This window comes from Pleurodeles waltl, chromosome 2_1 (genome assembly GCF_031143425.1).
Source record: "Pleurodeles waltl isolate 20211129_DDA chromosome 2_1, aPleWal1.hap1.20221129, whole genome shotgun sequence".
In the NCBI taxonomy this organism is placed as follows: Eukaryota; Metazoa; Chordata; class Amphibia; order Caudata; family Salamandridae; genus Pleurodeles; species Pleurodeles waltl.
This window is the reverse complement of record NC_090438.1, coordinates 458,551,604-458,576,641: the sequence shown is the minus strand read 5'-3', so window position 1 is coordinate 458,576,641 and position 25,038 is coordinate 458,551,604. Positions and strand designations below refer to the sequence as shown.

Sequence of the window (25,038 nt, the reverse complement as noted above, 5' to 3'; positions counted from 1 at the left end):
ATTCTCACATTTAAAATCCTATTTCGGTGCAAAAGAGAGCTTGCACCTAAAACAAGATTACCACCTAACTATTGTATATTCTGTGTCTGCACTGTGTTGAGTACATGGAATGAGATTTACTTTATTTCACTGTGAATGCGGCATCTGATTGTTCTGTCCACTTGAGTCTACCAGAAGCAGGGATATCCCGTAGAGAAGAGCACGTGGCAGGAAGATAAAAGAACGACTCCCCCAGACGCACATATTCATGACAAGCCACATGCCAGGCTAATGACAGTAAACGGAGAGCAGGCACTGCAGTCAATGCAAGGAAATCCAGCGTGCAGGATAAAATATTCCTCTCATAGCTGATCCCCGGCAATTACCCTCCCTCTCTGCCCACCTGGGAAGAGTTCACGGGTGAACATGATACTAACTCGCTTTACAACTGTTGCAGTAGCTCAACTCAATGTAATCTGCCTAATAGGGCTCGCTTTCTCTTTTTCTTGAATCAAGTGTGCTTGCCTTACGAGCGCCTTCTCTCCAGCCAATATCAAATCAGCCTGAAACTGAACGAAATTTCATTTTACAAGATGCCATGATTGTCATCAAAAGCCCAAGTCATTTCCCACCAATCCCAGGTTTACACCCCATCCTCTTCTTCCCGTGTGAATCCCAGGGCAGTCTACCAGTCAAATACCTCATCCCAAGGAACATTAAACTGGCATCATGTATGATTACTGGACTCATTTAGAATCTGGGCTCTGATCACCACAACCGGCAAGGGTTGTATGACAGAACTATGCATGGCAGAACCACGTATGGCTTAGCAACGCGGTCGGAACAACTACAGCGTCTTAAACACGCATGCCTTTACAACGAATTTGATTCTAAAAGCATGCTTAGTAAAAAAGGTATATTTGGTAACGCCATGCTTGGTTGTGTGATACAAGCCCCCTGACCCCTTTGCCCCGCACTCAACCCTAAAACCTATCTTGTTCCAAAAAGGACCCCACCCTGTCCTAAACCTTAAAACCTAGCCTGCCCTGTCCTAAAAACTATCCCAACCCCATTTCCCACCCTAAACCCTAAGAGCTACCATGCCATGTCCTAAAACCTACGCCGTCCTGTCGTAAAAACGACCCCACCCCTCCCCTAAAACCTACCCCACCCTGTCCTAAAAACGACCCCACCCTAGCCTCAAAACTACCTCGAACCCCCGCTCTGAAACCTAAAATCTACCCTGCCCTGTCCTAAAAACTACCCCGATAAAAAACCCTAAAAGCTACCCTGCCCTGTCCTAAAACATACCGCACCTGTCCTATAAACTACCCGACCCTCTGCCCTGCCCTAAACCCTAAAACCTACCCCGCCCTGTCCTAAAAACTATCCCGACACCCGCACTAAACCATAAAACCTACCCTGTTCTAAAAAGTACCCTACCCTGTCCTAAAAACTTTGCTGACCCCCTTCCTTCGCCCTAAACCCTAATACCTACTCTGCCCTGTCCTAAAAACGACCCCGTCCCCACCCTAAACCCTAAAACCTACCCTGTTCTAAAAACTCTCCCACCCTGTCCTAAAAACTACCCCGACCACCTGCCCTAAACTGTAAAACCTACGCTGCCCTTTCCTAAAAAGTACCCCAGACCCCACCCTAAACCCTAAAACATACCCCTCCCTGTCTGTAAAACAACCCCGACCCCTGCTCCCACCCTAAACCCTAAAACCTACACTGCCCCAAAGACTGGCCCAACCAGTCCTAAAAACTACCTGTCTCCCACACTAAACCTACCCTGCCCTGTCCTATAAACTACTCTGACCCCCCCGCCCTGCTCTAAACCCTAAAATCTACCCCACTGTGTCCTAAAAACGACCCCGACACCCCGCCCTGAACTCTAAAACCTACCCCACCCTGTCCTTAACCCCCTCCTGCTCCACTTACCCGGCTGCTGCATTCCTCTTCCTGCTGTTCCTCCTGTGTGCCTGAAACATGCAAATGTATGGTGCCTTAACCACCCATTTCCGTGGTTCAGGCTCATGCGTGGTTAGGGCAAGCGTGGTAACTCTTGCGTGCTTATGGACTGCGTGGGTCTGGTGGTGTGGATGATTGTTTTTGTGCAGGAAGGGACACCTTCCTGCACCTGCACAAAAACAATCACAAGTGATGTTTTCCTCTTTCTATGTGCAGCACATGTAGAGGTAAAAACGGGGAGAAATAAAAATATTTCTCCCCGTTGCGTCATTCTTATGCCACACCTGATGTCACATAGGAATCTGACACATTCCCAGACTTGTAAATCTGGGAATGCGACAGATCCCTTTGGGTTCAATGGGTGGTGTATGGAAACACCCCAAGCAATACCCATGGAAGGCCCCTTTGCAGTGTTTTGGGTGAAAGGGGTCCATATTCACAGGGCCATGCAAACCTTGTAAATATGGATCGGCACACTGCGCCAGTGGAACGTCAAAAAAACATGACGCTCCGGTAGTGCAGTGCGCCGCTAGGGCACGTACATGAGGCCCTGAGTGTGAAGAGGATGTTGCCACATTCTGGCAAGTTCATAAATGAGGACAAGGACAGAGTGGCCGTTAGGGGTGCGTGTGAGGTATGATCCCCCGTTACCCTCCTGTGCAGGTAAAACGCAGACTGGTGGGCAACCACACACATTTTCTGTCTGGATTCCAGTTTCAAATATTAAGGCTGAAATTCACCCAAGAAAGTTTGGATTTTAGATATACAAATATATCTGTGCTGGGAACAGGGCAGAGCATTCTAGGTCTGTACGTTTTGGTCACATGAGCCGATCTGATAAGGATCAGTGTGCCAGAAGTACTGGTGTGAGCAAGAATGTACAGAATGTGCGATTGAGCAAAAGCATGCCCACTCTAGCTGGTCAGCATATTTAATATTTATGAAAGGCAAAGTGATATCTCCCTTATTCATGCTCATTGACCTGCGAGGAAACTCCCTAAACATGTAGCCCAAAGCGCCATGAGACCAAGCTAGCTTCATATGTGCACTATACAGAGGTTGATTCGATATTACGATACAATTCCAAGAATGAAAGTATGGTTTGGCCTTACGCTGCTTGTATGTTTATCTGTGTTGCTTGTAGAGCACACACTGTAATCCGTAGTACTGCTAAGTATGTCAAATGTAGATAGACCTGACCCTGTACATAAACTGGTGACGTAGATAAAAACCTGGAAAGGTCCATTCGACATGATCTACTTGTGAAGGGGAGTTCTGGTTGAACTATTATGGTCTCAGAAAACTCATGCGGCGCAGGAGTGTAAACATCCGTCACTCCTTACCTCTCTTAATGACTCGCACAAGCGCTGTTTTTCCAGCATTGTCCAGTCCGATAACAAGAAGTGTCACTTTCCTGTGGAAAACGAAAGGCACAATGTAGGTTGGAGTCAACGTGCATGCAATGGCAGGTGCAGTATTCTACATTTCATCACATTTACCAAGATAAAATGCAATACAGTGATGGACATCAGTGGCTGTTAATGCAAGCAAATTTACAATTTTGAACAAACACAGTTAATTAGGTTAACCACCTGTTACACCAGAATACCACTTTACCATGTTAACAGCCTGCTTCCCTAGGTTTACCCTGTGTGGGCGCCAACTCCTCCTTTTACTCTCAGCTTGCTGCCCCATCTAATGGCTCAGTTGTGCCCCTTTCTATTACCCCAGCCCAGAGTTTGACAGTGGCACAGCAGCAGCCCATCCTTCAGGGTGCAGGGGCCCCACCCTAACCATTTGTAAAGCATGAAGAGTTTCCTTCAGGCTAAGCAAAGGCCAGCACAACAGACACTCTTCATTGTCGAGTCAGGCAGCCAGGCTCTGTACATGCCTTAAATGCACAGGAAGCCTGAACCAAACTTTGCCAGGTTGAAGATTTCCCAATCCTGAGGGTGTGAATTCTTCAACCTGGCTAAGCCCCTTGAAGTTCTCCCCCTTATAACATGGACTTAGACATAGGTGCTTAAGTTTTAAGCCCTGATGTGCCCAGGACTAATTGTCAATGAGTGGTCCCTCGTCACAGAGTGGGGTAGGGCCAGCAACTCTCATTGACCCCCATCCAATTCAGTGATGAGGTACGGAAGGACCTCCTCTCATTGGCTGATGCATGACAAAGTCAGCCAATTAAAGAATGCAACAGGATCTTCTGGCAATCCCTTCCTTTCCCAATGTCTTCTCCCTCTGCCACCTGACGTCACTGCCACAGAAGGTAAATCCTTATTGAATGTTGGATGCATTTGTGTTGAATGTATGTGCATGTGCTTGTGAATGGCAGATATATGTGTGCACTTGTAATTGAACGGATGTGAGGGAGTGTACATGTGGGTTGATGTGACTGTGTGAGCAGTCTTATGTGTAAGACAATGTATGTGCCCGCCCCTACTACACATTATGGGCTACCACTGCAGGAGTGTGCGGCTTGCTGTTAGTGCTGCACTCTCTACAGTTTGTATCCCAAATAGACATTAAGGAAAGACATAGCCCTTTTCTACACCCTGCAACATCATACCATATCATGTTTTACAAGGGATGTATGTGACAAAACAGAGTGACTGATTTAGAGTTTGACAGGCAGGTTACTTTGTCACAAATGTGGCTTTGTCCTGTCCTCCTTTCTACAAGTGTATTTAGTATACCCTACAGCACTGGTAATACAGCAGACTTGGTAGACATCTGCCACATTTTTGACAGAGTAGGCATCCACCAAACTCTACATCAGTCCAACAGAAATAAAAAAAAACATCTTGTAGTAATATTGTATCAAAATATAGTCTAGGTTTGCTGTTCTTATTTCTACATCTACCTACCTTTATATATATATATATATATATATATATATATATAAATCCTAGTGGCAGGCGCCACTAGGTAGTTATAGTTAGGACCATGTTTCCTTAGAAAAAGCATTTTTTGACTTATCCATATCTTAGGCACTGTTTGACGAAACTACATTTTCCCCAAAAAGTGTCACAGTGATTCTTGTGGCGTACGCAAAGTTTCGGGTGATCTGTCAAGCGGGGGCAGAGAAAAAGAGGGCATCAAAAAAGTTGTGTTTCCCATGTTAATTCCCATATGACCTTTTGACACCTCTACAGCCTGAACCACTGAACGGAATTACACCAAATTTGGCAGAAAACTAGCTTTCAGTAAGCAGATTGTGCTTTCCCTTATTTGATGTAAATCTGTTCAGTAGTTTTTTAGAAATTTAGGGAAATCCAAATTTGTATATCTCTGGCTGAGGCAACTTCATGAATATTTTGTGAATAGTTTGCGAAAATTTGTGAATTTTCATGAATGCACATATGAAAAGAAGCGCTGTAATTGTCTGACCACAATCTGACTAGAAAGTTGCAGCCGCCCTTTTATTTCACTGGACATGGTCCCCAGGAGTAAAAATCCTAATTGAAAGTGGCATAATGGGACAGGGTGAAGGTACCTTGACCCCAGGGGTGTGATATACATGTGTTTTAGAGGCAAATTATGGGTTTATTATGGGTTCAAAATAATTTTGTGTAACCATGTGTGGTATTTGTGAATTTTCACAAATTATTCGCAAAAAAATAGCAAATGGGAAAAAATTTGAAAGAAAAAACAACAGACTCAGTCATACACTAATTCATTCACTTATACATGCACTCAGAGACTCATGTGCCCACTCACACACTCGCTCAGACCCACTCATAGACTCAGACACCCACTTTCAGACCCACTCAGACATTCACACACCCACTCACAGATCCACTGAGAGAGACAGGCCCTGTGGCCAGCCTGTGCTGCGCATGGTCAAAGGCCGTGCACGGCACAGGGTTGGGTAGTTACAAGGGGTTGGCTGCAACCCTGCCATGCACGACCAAAGGCTTTGTGCGGAGGGGGTTGGAATACCGTATAGTAATTAAAATTACTTTACGTTAAAAAAATAGACATTCACAAAAAAAAAAAGGTTACATGGACATTATAGTTAGGTTCTGAATTTGCTCATACAAAACCATAGAAATTCAGCAGTTATAGTTAGAGTTCTTTCAAGTAACTATTACCCGTGCTCTAAGATATCTGTAACTCATGTCTTCACCATGCACAGCTAATTACTCAATGCCCTGCTCCCTCTCCACTCTGAGACAGCCAACCGTCACTGCACAGACGTTTGACTGCACATAAGAGGGGTTGGGCGACATGGCAATGCCCTGTGCCCAACATCTTGAGGATGAACAAGGTCCCCCGCCCTGCACAGTATGTGGCATTATGCCCTGGGGTTGGCCGCAGGGTCTGCAACCAATCCCCCACTGGACAGCCAAACTTAGCAGCACACAGGCTTTGTCTGTGCACAGGAGGGGGTGGGGGCAGTGCCTGGCCTATAACCAGGCCCTGCTTCCAACCCTCCATGTTACAATTAACCTTTGCTGAGCATGACTGTTGGCCTGGGGGTCAGGGTGTGCTGATCCTGCCCACTTCTAAGGCTTTTTTCTTGAAATTTATGACTCGGGACTGACCCCTAAGACCTGTAATATGATGGAACATTTTGTTCAATGATGTGGCCAGACAATCAGATTGCTTCCTGCGGGACCGAAATAGAAGATGGGAATAAAAGCTTCTTCGACCAATCACAAGTCCCCATTGTTCGGTACCATGGGACTCCCGCTGTATCAACTACCCAGATATACATACCTTTTTCATAGGTTTAACCCCTTCATGCCAACTCAAGCCCCTCTGTAAATGCTAATTTATATAAAAAAAGGCTGAACAGATTTCAATCAGATCACAAAAGCTTACTATCTAAGTAAACTTTACCTTTTTGCCAAATTTGCTGTAATGCCATTCAGCCATTTTTTATGTATCTGTCAAAGACACTAGTTGAGTTGGGGACAAGGGAAGGCAAAAGGGCAGTGCTTGCTCTCTGCAGGGATATTAGCTTTCCAGAGAAGGAGTTAAATATAAACAAGGTAGTACCTGGGGGGTGGGAGGAAAGCAGGGCAGAAATTGAGGACTGAAGCAGGTTGGAACAGGCAGTGAATAGGGACTGGGAATTCTGCCAGGGGAAAACTGTAAGATAGCACTAATACTACATCAAAGGGGTACAAGGGAATAATACACAATGATCATAAATGATAGTTTATCTGTGCCTCAGAAATGATCTCCCTGTGAGGTGAAAATATCTTACAAGAAAGCAAGGAGAAGGAGCAAATTAATCTCACAGAGTTTGGGGAGACACCCAGCACCTCCTATGGAGAAGTTGTCTGTGCACAAGTCTTGGAGTCTATCTGGCCTACTTGGAAGCAAGGAAACTCAGAATAACAATATAAACACACAAGAAGATAAAGGGGAGTAGTGGAAAATAAACAGAAACTGGTACCCGGACTGAGGGAAAAGTCAAACTGGAATAAGGACCAGGATAGCCCTGGAATACAAAGAACTGTGAATATTGGAAATCCACACACTAACCAATATGGGACAGGAATATGCAGTCAAAACAGGAAGACAGAATACAAGTTAACCCCTTCCCCGCCAGGGACGTAATGGTTACGTCCATGGCAGCGCCCGTGTGGCGCCATGGACGTAACCATTACGTCCTGGGACTGGCAGTCGGGGGAAGCGCTAGCGCTTCCCCCGAGGGCCGCCCCCCAACACCCCCAGGCCAGGGCTGAAAGGGGAATCCCTTCCCCTTTCACGCCCACCCACCCCCGCCCCCCCCATGACGTCAGCGCGCGATTGCGCGCTGATTTCATGGAAAGGGGGAATGACGCGCTGGAAGCCATTTGCTTCCAGCGCGTCAAGGGAGAAGGTGAGTATTTCACCTTCCTGCGGGGTGGGGGTGCTCTGAGAGAGGCATCGAGGGAAAGGAAAGGGTTTTCCTTTCCCTCGATGTCTCTGAGCATTCCTGATGCCCGATCGCGATGCGATCGGGCAGCAGGAATGCCCACTAGACACCAGGGATCTCGTTATGTGTGTGTGTGTTTATTGGTGTGGGGGAGCGACCCCTTGGGCAAGGGTCGCTCCCCTTTGGGGGCAAATGTTTTTTACGTCGTTTCTGCCCCCCCTGGGGGCAGATTGGCCCCATTTTTAGGCCGATCTGCCCCCAAGGGGGGCAGAAAGCCACTAGACACCAGGGATTTCGTTATGTGTGTGTGTGTGTTTATTGGTGTGAGGGAGCGACCCCTTGGGCAAGGGTCGCTCCCCTTTGGGGGCAAATATATTTTACGTTGTTTCTGCCCCCCCTGGTGGCAGATTGGCCCTATTTTTAGGCCGATCTGCCCCCAAGGGGGGCAGAAAGCCACTAGACACCAGGGATTTCGTTATGTGTGTGTGTTTATTGGTGTGGGGGAGCGACCCCTTGGGCAAGGGTCGCTCCCCTTTGGGGGCAAATGTATTTTACGTCGTTTCTGCCCCCCCTGGGGGCAGATTGGCCCTATTTTTAGGCCGATCTGCCCCCAAGGGGGGCAGAAAGCCACTAGACACCAGGGATTTCGTTATGTGTGTGTGTGTGTGTGTTTATTGGTGTGGGGGAGCGACCCCTTGGGCAAGGGTCGCTCCCCTTTGGGGGCAAATCTATTTTACGTCGTTTCTGCCCCCCCTGGGGGCAGATTGGCCCTATTTTTAGGCCGATCTGCCCCCAAGGGGGGCAGAAAGCCACTAGACACCAGGGATTTTATTGTTGATTTTTATTTTTTGTGTTCGGGGGCGGCCCCTTGGGCAAGGGTCGCCCCCAGGGGCCCTCATGTATTTTTGGGCAGTTCTGCCCCCCTTGGGGGCAGAGAGGCCTATTTTTTTTAGGCCTTTCTGCCCCCAAGGGGGCCAGAATCTCAATAGCGCCAGAAATAGTATGTATGTATGTGTGCTTTGTGTTGGGGGGTGGCCCCTTGGGCAAGGGTCGCTCCCCCCAGGGGCGCAATGTATTTATTGTCGTTTCTGCCCCCCTTGGGGGCAGATTGGCCCTATTTTTAGGCCGATCTGCCCCAAGGGGGGCAGAAAGCCACTAGACACCAGGGATTTTATTGTTGGTTTTTATTTTTTGTGTTGGGGGGCGGGTCCTTGGGCAAGGGTCGCCCCCAGGGGCCCCCATGTATTTTTGGGCAGTTCTGCCCCCCTTGGGGGCAGAGAGGCCTATTTTTTTTAGGCCTTTCTGCCCCCAAGGGGGGCAGAATCCCAATAGCGCCAGAAAGATATGTTTGTATGTGTGCTTTGTGTTGGGGGGTGGCCCCTTGGGCAAGGGTCGCTCCCCCGGGGGCGCAATGTATTTATCGTCGTTTCTGCCCCCCTTGGGGGCAGATTGGCCCTATTTTTACACCGGGCAGAAAGCCACTAGACACCAGGGATTTTATTGTTGGTTTTTATTTTTTGTGTTGGGGGGGCGGCCCCTTGGGCAAGGGTCGCCCCCAGGGGCTCACATGTATTTTTGGGCAGTTCTGCCCCCCTTGGGGGCAGATATGCCTATTTTTTAGGCCTTTCTGTCCCCAAGGGGGGCAGAATCCCCATAGCGCCAGGGATACTATATGTGTGTGTGTGTGTGCTTTGTGTGGGGGTGTGGCCCCTTGGGCAAGGGTCGCCCCCCCCAAAGGGTGCAATGTAATCTGGGCGATTTCTGCCCCCTCCCCTTGGGGGTAGATTGGCCTATTTTTTTTTAGGCCCATCTTCCCCCAAGCAGAGAAGACTAGACACAAGGGAAAATGAAAAAATGGTTAGTGGCGGAGTGTTTGTCAACTGGCGAAGTATTTGCTTTTATGATAATAACAGTTTTTCTCCTTTTTGTTCTAGTTCAAAGCTTTTGCTGACTTTGCTGTGGCTTGTTGCAGTTTTGGCAGTAGTTGTCCTGCGGTTTGCGTAGTTGCATGTTTTAGGTAAGTAAATAAATTTACTCCAAGTGAGTATTGTTGCACTGCATGAATGACACGTTTGTAGGTGGTGTACTGAATGCAGGATTGTGTGTGAAATTGTCCTTAGAGTTATGCACAATGATTATTGTGTTGTCTTATGTCTAATTTGCTTTTTTTTTTCTCTTTTTAGTGGGATATCGTTGGTGATTGCTGTGGCTGTGCAGAGTAGTTGCTGGTGAGTCAAGCTTTTTCAGGCAAGTGAGCAGTATAGTTTTTGAGTTTATAATTCTTAGTGATAAACCTATACTTTGTTACTTATCTTACACAGTGCTGGTTGTTGGTGGTGTATTTGTCCAGTTAATTTTTGTAGGAAGGATCATGGCCAGCCGTAGGATGACTGCTCAGCAGGTTGTTAGTGTGCTTTTTGAGTCATCTTCTGACCATGAATATGAGATTGACTCTGCATCTGAGGCAGAGGAGGAAGTGCAGGATTCTGGAAGTGAATTTTCTGTCAGAGATGAATCATCTGATGATGAAGCCACTCTCAGTGCTGATGAAGGGCCTGTTTTAGAGGAGGACAGTGATGTGCCAATGGTGCAGGAGCCAGCGGCTGAAAGGCTTCCCATTGGAAGACCTGACGCATGGGTTGCACCAAACATGGAGCAGCCACAGTTGCCTGCGTTTACTGGTTTTCCAGGGTGTCGAGTTAATACGGAAAACTTTTTGCCCGTCAACTTTTTTGAGTTGTTTATGGACGATATATTTTTGGAAGAGATTGTTGAGCAGACTAATTTGTATGCAGAGCAGTTTTTGAGGGACAACGCTGCCAGACTTAGGCCACACTCTAGAGCTAGCCGGTGGATTCCCACAAATCTGGAAGAGTTGAAAAAGTTCTTGGGTTTAACTTTTTTGATGGGGCTGATAAGGAAGCCGTCGCTGTCTTCATATTGGTCTACTAGTCCCTTGATGGCAACTGCTATATTTCCTGCCATCATGAGTCGTAACCGGTATGAGCTTCTTCTTCGGATGTTGCATTTTGTAGATAATGCTTTAGCCTTGCCACAAGATCATCCTGATTCTGACCGTCTTTTTAAGATTAGACCTGTCCTTGATCATTTGGTAGATCGGTTTTCAGAGATCTATGTTCCAGGGAAAGAAATATCTGTAGATGAGTCTTTGGTCCTGTTCAAGGGTCGTTTGGTTTTTAGGCAGTACATTCCTAGCAAGAGGGCACGGTATGGAATTAAATTGTATATGCTGTCAGAAAGTAGTACAGGATATGTTTATAATTTCCGGGTCTACACTGGTAGGGATTCCAATATTGACCCCCCTGGTTGTCCTCCCACTTTTGGAGTTAGTGAGAAAATTGTGTGGGAACTTGGTAGACGACTGTTTAACAAAGGTCACCATTTATATGTAGATAACTTCTACACTGGAGTTCGGTTGTTCAAGGAGTTGTTCAGAGTGGACACTGTTGCTTGTGGCACAATCCGCTCTAATCGGAAAGGCTATCCATAAGAGCTTGTCTGTAAAAAACTTGAGAAGGGACAGTGCAGTACCTTGCGGAATGATGAGCTGCTAGCTCTGAAATTTGTAGACAAGAGGGATGTATACATGCTAAGCACCATCCATGATGAGAGTACTTCACCTGTGGCTGTTTGGGGTCAGGTTGCCGAAGTGCGCAAACCTGTGTGCATCTTAGACTATAATAAGCACATGGGTGGTGTTGATAGAGTAGATCAGAGGTTAGAACCTTACACTGCTGCTCGTAAGTCTTTTTTTTTTTTTTTTTTTTTTTCGTCCTCATAATTATCACCCATGCTTTGGTAGAGGAAAAATGGTACCGGACGGGGGAAACGTAACCCTTGGGTCGTCCCGTTTGGTCTACGTTTTATTATTCTCCCAATCGTATGCCATCAACCAGGATATACTATTTTCTATGAAACCTAGTCATAACCAAAGCATCGCCCAGTATTGGGTAAGGGGAGTACTAATCATTGGACTTAAGTTGCACGAGGAGGAGACCAGACAGCAAAACAGTAATATACTATTGGTAGACATTTTCCCAGTTCATCCAGAAGTTATCCCTTCTAGAAAGGGGACCTCGTTGTTCCATTATGCACATTCGATTTACAGATATTTGCCAATCCTTAGAACGGGGGGGAAAGGGGTCAACCCATTTACGACAAATTTCTCGTCTAGCCAAAAGTATTAATACAAACAACAGGTGCTCCTGATGTGCTGACAATTTTTGATAATTCATACCCTGTTCACTGACCCCAAACACCACCATAGAAAGATCCAATTTTACGTTCACATTAAATATTATCTTTAAAGTGTTTCCTATCTCCTCCCAATATTCCCACAACTTTGAACATTGCCAAAACATGTGTATATCGTTTGCCTTATCGTCACCACACCTCGGACAGTTTTTCTGAGTTTTCCCGATAGCTGTTAATCTGGCCGGCGTCCAGTAAACCCTATGAAGTGTGAACAAATGGTTTTTCTTCAACTCTGCCGGGCTGGTCGTGAACCACAATTCTGAGCAGGACCTATTCCATAAAGATTTCACATCTAGAGTTGGAAAGATCCCCCCCCACTTCGACAAGGGAAGGGATGTCCCATCCCTTGTTGCTTCCAACAGAGCATGGTACCACAGAGCAACTTCCTTATTAATGATTTTCTGGTTTAATTTCCCTTCCCATATATTCCTTCCTATTTCTCCTATTTGTTGCGATTTAACCCAACTAGCTATCTGAAGATACTTGAATTTGGAGACTGTGCCTCCAGTCCCTTCATAAAGTGTCGACCAGCTTAACAGTTCTGGTCCTTCCATTATCTGGCCCCATCTTACAATCCCACTCACTCTCAAAGGAATTGATAATTTATCAGTGAGGCATTCAGGAGTGCCAGGTGAATCCCAAATGGGGGAAGAGCTGCAAAAATAGGGTATCTCTAGCACCTTCCGAAAGTGCATCCAAATGTTGCATGCATGTCTGAGTGTCTTCAAGCGTACCTTCTTGAAGTACTTAGGATGGCCGAATTTATATAGAAAATGATCTGCTTTTTCCTCGAGGTGTGCCGTTAAGGCTTTCCACGCCGGATCATATTCTGACTTCTTATTCAATAGGTTTCTAATGTTTTTTAATTGAAATGCCAGATAATACTTGAAGAAATCTGGAGACGCAATGCCCCCCCACTCTTTTTTTTTACTCATCTTTTTCCACGAGATCCTTACTCCTTTAGAGGCCCATACAAACGAGGATAAATCCCCCTGTAGTTTTTTAAACCAGCAGTTCTTAAACTCTAGTGGAATAGTGTTGAATAAAAAGGTGAATTTTGGGAGAATACACATCTTCAAAATGTTGGATCTTCCAATTATGGAAAGAGGGAGAGCGGCCCACGTCTTTAGCAATTTTTTGGTTTCTCTGTATGTTATGTTAAAATTTAGTTTAGGTACCTCATTTAGATCATTTGTTAATCGTATACCCAAATATCTGATCTCTTGTTTGACTAAAGGAGAAGCATAAGTCAAATTCCAAAACATTATTTCTGTCTTTTCTGTGTTTACGCTGTAACCAGAAAGTTTACCAAATTGCTCCATCAAAGTATTGAACGCTAGTAGGGTAGAACTAACATCCTTGGTGTATAGCATAAGATCATCCGCATATAATGCTACTTTTTTTTCCCAGTCCCCACTTTGAAATGGAGTAATTTCCTTACTTAACCTAAGAGAAATTGCCAGAGGCTCAATATATAAGTTAAAAAGCAAGGGAGTCAATGGACATCCCTGTCGCGTACCCCGCCAAATCCTAAATTCTTGTGATAACTGGCCGTTGACCAGAATTCTCGCTGAGGGGCATCTATACAATTCCCCGACTGTCCTAACAAAAGGAAATCCCAAGCCTCCTTTTTCCAGCACTAACCTCAAAAAAGACCAATTGACCCGATCGAAGGCCTTTGCTGCGTCAAAAGTCAGGATCGCCAGAGGGGTCTTTTCTTGTTCCGCCAGATCTATTGCAGCAAATAACTCATGTGTTACATCCTGGAGATACCTCCCTTTCATAAAACCCTTTTGATCCGTATGAATCAGATTGCCTATGGCACTCCCTAATCTCCTGGCTAAAATCCCTGTATAAAGTTTGTAGTCGGCATTCAACAGGGAGATGGGTCTGTAAGATGCACAAGACATAGACAAATTATAGCCTCTCTCCAGGATTTAGGCGTCTGAGCCCCCTCAACCAGCATAGAATTAAATAATTCTAATAAAAAAGGACTAATAACTTCCCCCAAGACCTTGTACAATTCATTAGGTAGATTGTCTGGACCAGCGGCCTTTCCTTTTTTTAACGCTTTTATGCCTTCAATAAGCTCAGCCTCATTTATTTTACAATTTAATAGGGTCTTTTCAGAATCTTCTAGAGCTGGAAGGTGTAGTTTTTCTAGAAAATCACTAATCGACTCGTCTGAATTAACCAGGCTTTCTGAGTATACGTCTTGGAAAAAAGATACAAATGCCCCCTCAATCTCTTCTTGCTCCACACAAATCGTATTGTCCGATTTGACTGCTGAAATATATCTTTTAGAGAGGTCTGACTTAACCTTCCATGCTAGTAGCTTACTGCAACCTTCTCCATATTCATGGTGAGCATATCGGCTAGCTTCCCATTTTAACTTACTGCGATTTTCCAAAAAAGCCTCTAGCTTAGTCCGAACATTAACCTCTTGACATATCAAGTCCTCTAATAAATTGACCTTCTCTTCTGCTCGTGCTTTATGGATTGCAGCTTGCAAGGTTTTTAGAGATAATTCCATATCTCCCAATTTCTCTTTTCCTTCACGATGTTTGTATATTGCCAGGCTCATAAGCCTCCCTCTAATATAAGCCTTAAAGGCGTCTCAAACACACCATAAACTTGCCGTACCTTGGTTCAAAAGAAAGAAATCTCTTGTGTCTTTTTTTAATGCTTCTACTATAGAGTCGTCTAATAGTATAGCGCGATTAATTATACATCTAATACCTTTATTTACGACCCTGATATCCAAGTGTAATTTTACAGCTGAATGATCTGAGAGGTGAGCTGGATTGTGGGCTACCTTTCTGACCTCTGGGCATAAACTTTTATGTATTAAAAAAAAATCTATTCTAGATCTATGCCCATATTTTTTATTGTAAAATGTATATCTGTCTCCTTCGCCTCCTCTGCAGTGCCATATGTCTACCAATCCTAAATCTTGCATGGCTTGTTTCACCTGTGCCCTCATTTTAGGAGAGTTATCCGTACCTCGAGGGGTTGACTTATCGTGTACAGGGTCTAACAAAATGTTGAAGTCTCCGCCTAGTACCACTGGATATCTAGCTAGAAGTAAAATATTGAATAACTCTTGAAATGGTATGGGATCATCTAGGTTAGGTCCATAATAGCCTGCCACCGTGACCCAATAACCACATACGCACAGTTCTACCACTACCCATCTCCCTCTAGGGTCAACTTGCACCGATCCTATCCTAAGCTTTATGGATTTTTTGATGAGAACTGCCACGCCTTTTATCACACTAGTTTGGGAGGAGCATACGCTAAGAGAAACCCAATTCAACCGTTTAACCCAGGTCTCCCACTCTGTTTGTTGGAGATGAGTTTCTTGCAATATGATAATCTCCTCTTCCGCCAATCTTAAATATTCAAAAATCTTCCTCCTCCTGCTTACCACTCTTAAACCATTCACATTCCAAGAAAGAAATTTCAATCTTAAATTCCCATACTTAGACATATCTGTCAGGAGAAAAGGAAAACGTCATAAGCACAGCGCACCCCCCTCCTAGGTAAACAACATATGAGGACTTTCTTATTTTTATCCTTTCAACCCACCTAACCCACCTAACCCAACCCAAACCCCCACACCCAGTGCCTTCCACCCCCTCCACCAACACCAACCCCAACTCCCACCCAAACCCAACCCCCCTACCCTGGGGAACCCTCCCTGATTCTACTAGGATAACCATCCTGTTATCCTAAATTCGAACTCCCCATCGTACGAGATACTTCCAATAGATCTTATTGTGACGCCTTAATCTGGTCTATAAATGCGCTAACCTCCCCCGGATCTCTCATGTTATACATTTTGTTCTTCCACATGATCCGGAGTGCTGCCGGAAACCTTAGCTGTACGGTAGCCCCAAGAGAACGAAGCTCACGCATAAAATTTCCCAATTCCCACTGTCTATCTAACGTTGCTTTAGACAAGTCCGATCTTATCCTGAAGGCCCAATCCCCCTTGGAAAAAACACCAACTTTAAGGGCTTCAGACAGAATTTTTTCCTTGATAGAGTACGTATTGAAATTTATCAGAATCCTCCTGGGATTCTTCCTCCCGGGATTTTTCTTGAACGGGTCACGATGGACTCTTTGAATATCCTCTTCCAGGTTAAACCCTGCTGTATTTGGGATAACCTCTTTTATCAAAGCAATCACATAGCCCTTAATATCTTCCCCTTCCAATCCCTCAGGAACACCCAAAAGCCTGATATTATTTCTCCGCATGTTATTTTCCAAAATCTCTAGTTTGTCCTGTAACAACTTTTCTCCACGTTTTAATTGTGAAATATCCTCAGATTGAGCTGCCACCCGCTCCTCATGGGCCGCCACCACAGTCTCGAGTTTACCCATCCGATCTGTTAACAAAGTGATTTTATTTTCCAAAGCCTCACATACTTCCCGAATCCTTGTTTGGTTATTTTCTGATGTCTCAAATTTTTCCCTAATCTCTTTAGTAAGAGAGATTAGCAGGGCCTGTACGTCCATACCATAAGACATTGTACCTCTGAGAGGGTTGCTCTCCACTTCTAACAAAGCCGATAATTTAGAGGAATCCTCTCCCTGTCCATCTAGATCCTTGTCTAATGGATTTAGGGGCGACCGCCTAGCCAAACGCATAGCTAAATTTGACATTTCTAAATCATCTGAGGTTAGTTGACTATTTGCCATATCCTGCGATGGAAAGGTAGTAGTCCGAAAATATCTTGTGATCAGTGATTCACTCCTCCCCAGAAGTTCAGGTTGGCCTTCCCCCAAGAGAGGGATAGGAGGGCCCACAGATGACAAAATTTGATCAGTCCCCTTTAAAGAGACTTCGCCGTGAGTCTTATATCCAGGATTTGTAACTGCTACAGTCTCTGATGAATAAACCTGGGGCTTATCACTCACACCCAGGGGGCCGGGTTTACAAGTCCTTGCACCAACCAGGTTTTTAACCTCTGCCCGTGCAACCCTGGGGCGGCGTTTGATTGGAGACATGCACCGAGAGGCTCTGCTGGTATCACGTTCTCCTCCCACCTTATTCCTGTTCAAATTACTCCTAGTGGAAAGCCCCGGAGTCTCCGGTAAACTCCCACGAAGAGAACAGCGAGAGGTATAAGATCTCCCTCGTCGCACACCCCTCACTGCTTCAGCCCAAATACTGGAATTTAAAGCTTGATTCCAGGGGACCCCCTGACCACCTCTCGCCGAAGCAATTTCGCCCCCCTCCTTGTTCGCCGTGATTTTTAATTAAATCTCCCGACCTGGGGCGGGGAGATCAATATAAACAAGTACACTCCAATAGTAACGTATTCCGAGACTGGATTTTCTAGGATCCTTCCGAGTCCTTCAAATAGCTACTCCAAGCCCGATAGGCAAATGATGCCCAGTGATGCCCAACTCGGTCTAATTCAAGGAGTAGAAACAACGTTGGAATAACTCTTAAAGCAAAGAGACAATGCTCAAAGTTAATGATAAGAGAGTTTAACATCAAACCTCTGTGGGTGACAGAAGAAGTCTCAAAAAAAAAAAAGAAAGGCTCACAAAAAAAAAAAAAAAAAATCCTATGCAGATTCAACCTGCGATTGTTTTTTAAAGATCCGATGTTCAGGTTAATTAACTGCTGCTCGTAAGTCTTATGTGTGGTATAAGAAATTAGCGCTTCACTTGTTCCACTTGGCAACTTTTAATGCTTTTGTTGTGTTTAAGGATAGTTCTCCAGAGTCAAGGATGACATTTGTGAAATTTCAGGAGTCTATCATAGCTAGCCTTGTTGTGCTGGAACAGGCAAGAGTTCCTAGAGAAGCAGTGGTGGAGGATGTGGCTAGATTGAAAGATCGTCACTTTGCTGAGCACATTCCTCCCACGGCCAAAAAAAACTTTCCTGCTAAGAGATGTAGAGTCTGTGCTCGAAGAGGTATCAGGAAGGAGACTAGGATGTACTGCCCTGATTGTCCTTCAAAGCCTGGGCTGTGTGTGGGTGGCTGTTTCAGGAGCTACCACACACAGAAGAATTATTGGGAAATTCTGTGAGCGTAAACTGGTGTTTTATATTTTTATATGTTCGGTTTCACGGTTGGCATTAGTCATGTATTCAGTTAGAGCTTTTGTGTTTGTAGTTTTGTACTAATTTATGATTAGTGGTTTCTTTGTTGTTTAAAAACAAAAAAAAGGGGATGGCATGTGTAGAGTGGCGCTTGGCTGGCGGCGTGGGTGGGGTGGCGCTTGGCTGGCGGTGTGTGTGGGGTGGCGCTTGGCTGGTGGTGTGTGTGGGGTGGCGCTTGGCTGGCGGTGTGTGTGGGGTGGCGCTGGGCTGGCGGTGTGTGTGGGGTGGCGCTTGACTGGCGGTGTGTGTGGGGTGGCGCTTGGCTGGCGGTGTGTGTGGGGTGGTGCTTGGCTGGCAGTGCTGGCCAAACGCCAGTCCACACACTCATCAGCTGGTGTGATTGCTGTATCAGGCATGTGGGCGTATGAAAGTGATGGGCCCTTGACTGGCGCTGTCTGTGGATGCGAGTCTTGTAATGTGCTGGGCCCGTGGCTGGCGGCGTGAATGGTCTAGTGCATGTCATGTATGAAAGGTGTGTGAATGGACTGTAAAGCGGTTGGTGCCTTGTCGTGGCTTTACAGCTCACGAGCTGTGAGTCATTGGTTCAGTTTTTTGGCCTTTCAGTTATTACCAGTGCATTTCACTTTTGTGAAATCTCTTGTTAATAAAATTTGATCTACTGAACCATCACTCACCCTCGTGCCAAATCCAACCAGTATGTGTAGTACAAATGACAAAACCTGCTCCGCTGTAATCAGGCGTCGCAGCACACTTGAGACACGCTAGGTGCCTCGGGTGGGACCCCGATGATGAAGCATGCCACCAACTTGGTTGGTGGGTGAGGGGTCTTCTTCACATAACCTAAGTGTGTTTCTTTTCACAATTTTAGTGTTTGGCACATCACGGACGTATGTGCACACATCAAAGTGATATATTCCAAAAATACCTGTGTTTGGGGGGGAGGGCCCACCTATGTTTTTGGTCCTGGGTGCGGCCGTCATGTAGGGAAACCTACAAAACCCAGAAACTTTTTAAAACTAGGCACCCCAAGAAGTCTAGGGAGGTGTGGCTTGCGTGGCTCCCCCAACATTTTCTTACCCAGACTCCTCTGTAAACCTCAAAATTTGCATAAAAAAGCATATTTTCCTGATTTTTCTTAGTAGGATCACCGCTCCAGCACAAAATTCCTACTCCACAGTTTTCCCCTCAGTCTCCCAAGTAAAATGACACCTCACTTATGTGGGTCCCCAAAGCAGAGTCCGTCTAAAGATGTATAAAGGAATATGCCCTTGTAAACTTGCTGTGCTATCCCTTCTATCCCTTCAGGTTTTGGGCCTTATTCTGTTGCAGGCACCTGGCCCACTCACACAAGTGAGGTATCATTTTTATCGGGAGACTTGGGGGAACGCTGGGTGGAAGGAAATTTGTGGCTCCTATCAGATTCCAGAACTTTCTGCCACAGAAATGTGAGGAACATGTGTTTTTTTAGCCAAATTTTGAGGTTTGCAAAGGATTCTGGATAACAGAACCTGGTCCGAGCCCCGCAAGTCACCCCTCCTTGGATTCCCCTAGGCCTCTAGTTTTCAGAAATGCACAGGTTTGGTAGGTTTCCCTAGGTGCCGTCTGAGCTACAGGCCAAAATCCACAGGTAGGCACTGTTTTCTTTAAAAAAATGGGATGTGTCCACGTTGCGCTTTGGGGTGTTTCCTGACGCGGGCGCTAGACCTACCCACGCAAGTGAGGTATCATTTTTATCGGGAGACTTGGGGGAACGCTGGGTGGAAGGAAATTTGTGGCTCCTCTCAGATTCCAGAACTTTCTGCCACAGAGATGTGAGGAACATGTGTTTTTTTAGCCAAATTTTGAGGTTTGCAAAGGATTCTGGGTAACAGAACCTGGTCCGAGCCCCGCAAGTCACCCCTCCTTGGATTCCCCTAGATCTCTAGTTTTCAGAAATGCACAGGTTTGGTAGGTTTCCCTAGGTGCCGGCTGAGCTAGAGGCCAAAATCTACAGGTAGGTACTTCGCAAAAAACACCTCTGTTTTCTTCCAAAATTTAGGATGTGTCCACGTTGCGCTTTGGGGTGTTTCCTGTCGCGGGCGCTAGGCCTACCCACGCAAGTGAGGTATCATTTTTATCGGGAGACTTGGGGGAACGCTGGGTGGAAGGCAATTTGTTGCTCCTCTCAGATTCCAGAACTTTCTGCCACAGAAATGTGAGGAACATGTGTTTTTTTAGCCAAATTTTGAGGTTTGCAAAGGATTCTGGGTAACAGAACCTGGTCCGAGCCCCGCAAGTCACCCCTCCTTGGATTCCCCTAGGTCTCTAGTTTTCAGAAATGCACAGGTTTGGTAGGTTTCCCTAGGTGCCGGCTGAGCTAGAGGCCAAAATCTACAGGTAGGCACTTCGCAAAAAACACCTCTGTTTTTTTCCAAAATTGAGGATGTGTCCACGTTGCGCTTTGGGGTGTTTCCTGTCGCGGGCGCTAGGCCTACCCACGCAAGTGAGGTATCATTTTTATCGGGAGACTTGGGGGAACGCTGGGTGGAAGGAAATTTGTGGCTCCTCTCAGATTCCAGAACTTTCTGCCACAGAAATGTGAGGAACATGTGTTTTTTTAGCCAAATTTTGAGGTTTGCAAAGGATTCTGGGTAACAGAACCTGGTCCGAGCCCCGCAAGTCACCCCATCTTGGATTCCCCTAGGTCTCTAGTTTTCAGAAATGCACAGGTTTGGTAGGTTTCCCTGGGTGCCGGCTGAGCTAGAGGCCAAAATCTACAGGTAGGCACTTCGCAAAAAACACCTCTGTTTTCTTCAAAAATTTTGGATGTGTCCACGTTGCGCTTTGGGGTGTTTCCTGTCGCGGGCGCTAGGCCTACCCACGCAAGTGGGGTATCATTTTTATCGGGAGAGTTGGGGGAACGCTGGGTGGAAGGAAATTTGTGCCTCCTCTCAGATTCCAGAACTTTCTGCCACAGAAATGTGAGGAACATGTGTTTTTTTAGCCAAATTTTGAGGTTTGCAAAGGATTCTGGGTAACAGAACCTGGTCCGAGCCCCGCAAGTCACCCCATCTTGGATTCCCCTAGGTCTCTAGTTTTCAGAAATGCACAGGTTTGGTAGGTTTCCCTAGGTGCCGGCTGAGCTAGAGGCCAAAATCTACAGGTAGGCACTTCGCAAAAAACACCTCTGTTTTCTTCAAAAATTTTGGATGTGTCCACGTTGCGCTTTGGGGTGTTTCCTGTCGCGGGCGCTAGGCCTACCCACGCAAGTGAGGTATCATTTTTATCGGGAGAGTTGGGGGAACACTGGGTGGAAGGAAATTTGTGGCTCCTCTCAGATTCCAGAACTTTCTGCCACAGAAATGTGAGGAACATGTGTTTTTTTAGCCAAATTTTGAGGTTTGCAAAGGATTCTGGGTAACAGAACCTGGTCCGAGCCCCGCAAGTCACCCCATCTTGGATTCCCCTAGGTCTCTAGTTTTCAGAAATGCACAGGTTTGGTAGGTTTCCCTGGGTGCCGGCTGAGCTAGAGGCCAAAATCTACAGGTAGGCACTTCGCAAAAAACACCTCTTTTCTTCAAAAATTTTGGATGTGTCCACGTTGCGCTTTGGGGTGTTTCCTGTCGCGGGCGCTAGGCCTACCCACGCAAGTGAGGTATCATTTTTATCGGGAGAGTTGGGGGAACGCTGGGTGGAAGGAAATTTGTGGCTCCTCTCAGATTCCAGAACTTTCTGCCACAGAAATGTGAGGAACATGTGTTTTTTTAGCCAAATTTTGAGGTTTGCAAAGGATTCTGGGTAACAGAACCTGGTCCGAGCCCCGCAAGTCACCCCATCTTGGATTCCCCTAGGTCTCTAGTTTTCAGAAATGCACAGGTTTGGTAGGTTTCCCTAGGTGCCGGCTGAGCTAGAGGCCAAAATCTACAGGTAGGCACTTCGCAAAAAACACCTCTGTTTTCTTCCAAAATTTTGGATGTGTCCACGTTGCGCTTTGGGGTGTTTCCTGTCGCGGGCGCTAGGCCTATCCACGCAAGTGAGGTATCATTTTTATTGGGAGACTTGGGGGCACGCTGGGTGGAAGGAAATTTGTGGCTCCTCTCAGATTCCAGAACTTTCTGCCACAGAAATGTGAGGAACATGTGTTTTTTTAGACAAATTTTGAGGTTTGCAAAGGATTCTGGGTAACAGAACCTGGTCCGAGCCCCACAAGTCACCCCTCCTTGGATTCCCCTAGGTCTCTAGTTTTCAGAAATGCACAGGTTTGGTAGGTTTCCCTGGGTGCCGGCTGAGCTAGAGGCCAAAATCTACAGGTAGGCACTTCGCAAAAAACACCTCTGTTTTCTTTCAAAAAATGGGATGTGTCCACGTTGTGTTTTGGGGCGTTTCCTGTCGCGGGCGCTAGGCCTACCCACACAAGTGAGGTATCATTTTTATCGGGAGACTTGGGGGAACATAGATTAGCAAAACAAGTGCTATTGCCCCTTGTCTTTCTCTACATTTTTTCCTTCCAAATATAGGAGAGTGTGTAAAAAAGACATCTATTTGAGAAATTCCCTATAATTCACATGCTAGTATGGTCACCCCGGAATTCAGAGATGTGCAAATAACCACTGCTCCTCAGCACCTTATCTTGTGCCCTTTTTGGAAATGCAAAGGTTTTCTTGATAGCAATTTTTTACTCTTTATATTTCAGCAAATGAATTGCTGTATACCCGGTATAGAATGAAAACGCACTGCAGGGTGCAGCTCATTTATTGGCTCTGGGTTCCTCGGGTTCTTGATGAACCTACAAGCCCTATATATCCCCGCAACCAGAGGAGTCCAGCAGACGTAACGGTATATTGCTTTCCATAATCTGACATTGCAGGGAAAAATTACAGAGTAAAACGTAGAGAAAAATTGATGGTTTTTTCACCTCAATTTCAATATTTTTCTTTTTCAGCTGTTATTTTCTGTAGGAAACCCTTGTAGGATCTACACAAATTACCCCTTGCTGAATTCAGAATTTTGTCTACTTTTCAGAAATGGTTAGGTTTCTGGGATCCAGCATTGGTTTCATGCCCATTCCTGTCACTGACTGGAAGGAGGCTGAAAGCACAAAAAAATGCAAAAATGGGGTATGCCCCAGTAAAATGCCAAAATTGTGTTGAAAAATTGGGTTTTCTGATTCAAGTCTGCCTGTTCCTGAAGGCTAGGAAGCTGCTGAGTGTAGCACTGCAAACCCTTTGTTGATGCCATTTTCAGGGGGAAATCCACAAGCCTTCTGCAGCCACTTTTTCCAATTTTTTTGAAAAAAACGAAATTTTCACTGTATTTTGGCCAATTTCTTGGCCTTCTTCAAGGGAACCCACAAAGTCTGGGTACCTCTAGAATCCCTAGGATGTTGGGAAAAAAGGACGCAAATTTGGCTTGGTTATCTTATGTGGACAAAAAGTTATGAGGGCCTCAGCGCGAACTGCCCCAAATAGGCAAAAAAAGGCCTGGCACAGGAGGGGGAAAAGGCCTGGCAGCGAAGGGGTTAAAGGATCTACATATACAGGATGGGTCTGGGTGTGTGCAGTTAGAACTAGGAACAAAGAGGCAAGAAGAACATGAGACAGATGACAGACAGAAATATCTATTCAAAACAGGAACAAGGAATCAAATAACAGAAACAGAATATATATATATATCTATATATATATATATATATATATAGATATATATATATATATATACATATATATGTAAGACCACTTCAAAGAAACGGGTGCTGACACTTATAGCTGCACATCAAATCTCCCTTATTAAGGAAAAGCCGCCTGATGTGTTGTTCTGCTCTACCTCAGACACTGAGAGGAAATGAAAGTAAAGGAATGGCAAGAATGCAGCACTCTTAGTCTGAGTAATGAATTTATTAAGGCACTTCTCAAGTTTCCTACACAGAGAAAATACCATGGACTTTTATTTCAAAGGCAGTAACACAAGTGCAATTCTGAAAATAATCACACCAGTGAAATAATAATGATCACGGAACTCAACACTGGTACATCATATATATGTATATATCTATCCATATATATATATTTTTGGACTACGTATTCACAGATGCACAACGCAAAGCTAAAAATAAGAATTAAAAATGCATCACCATGGCGCTTGACCTCAACATCATCTCTATGTCTGCCAGCTTCAAGTCGTGGAACTTGGACGACTGGAAAGAGAGAGAATTACCCACAATGGGATTCTGAGCAAGGCGTCCCTCCTCAGAATAAGTTGTTTCTAGTTCAGGCCATCAAGCTTCCTCTCCTTATATCCATTAAACAAACTGGTGAGGAGAATTCTAGAATCTTCCTCTCCCATACAGTAAGTTACTGTTCAAATGCTGGCCGCACCAGGTCAGTTTCGAAAAAGAACACACTAGAGACTGGCCAACTCTCACAGTGTGTTTCTAAGACCGAGCTGTTCTCTGCCTTACCATAAACATTCTCAGCCTGGTACATTTTTATCACTGATACGCCCCCATGTCATGTGCCCATCCTCGGTGAGAAAGAGTGAAAACATGTTGCCCAAGCTGTGCGCAGAAAAATACCTGCACCACAAATGTGACGGTGTGTGCAGCTAAGCTAAGCATAAAATGGAGTCAGTGATCAAGATGGAGCCGGTGGCTAAATACAGATAGAATTACACGCATTTCGGCCCTTTTCATCTGCCTTGGTCGCCAGTAGGTACTTATAGTTAGGACCATGTTTCCATTGGAAAAGTGTTTTTTGACTTGCCTATATCTTTGGCGGTGTTTGATGAATCTTCACAAAATTTTCCCAAAAATGTGTCCCCAAGACTTTTGTTGTACATGGGAAGTTTCTGATTGATCCGTCAGGAGGGGGCAGAGAATTCC

The 25,038-nt window shown here is 45.5% G+C and overlaps 1 protein-coding gene across 2 annotated transcripts in view; it reads right to left on the bottom strand.

The window, feature by feature from the left end:
- ARL13A (ARF like GTPase 13A) overlaps window positions 1–25,038 on the bottom strand; it is a 253,452-nt gene that overhangs the window by 124,899 nt on the left and 103,515 nt on the right. For both annotated transcript variants that reach the window (XM_069213306.1, XM_069213316.1), the window contains exon 3: window positions 3,297–3,367. In XM_069213306.1, coding sequence (XP_069069407.1) covers window positions 3,297–3,367 — 71 coding nt within the window. The remainder of the gene's footprint in view (window positions 1–3,296; window positions 3,368–25,038) is intronic.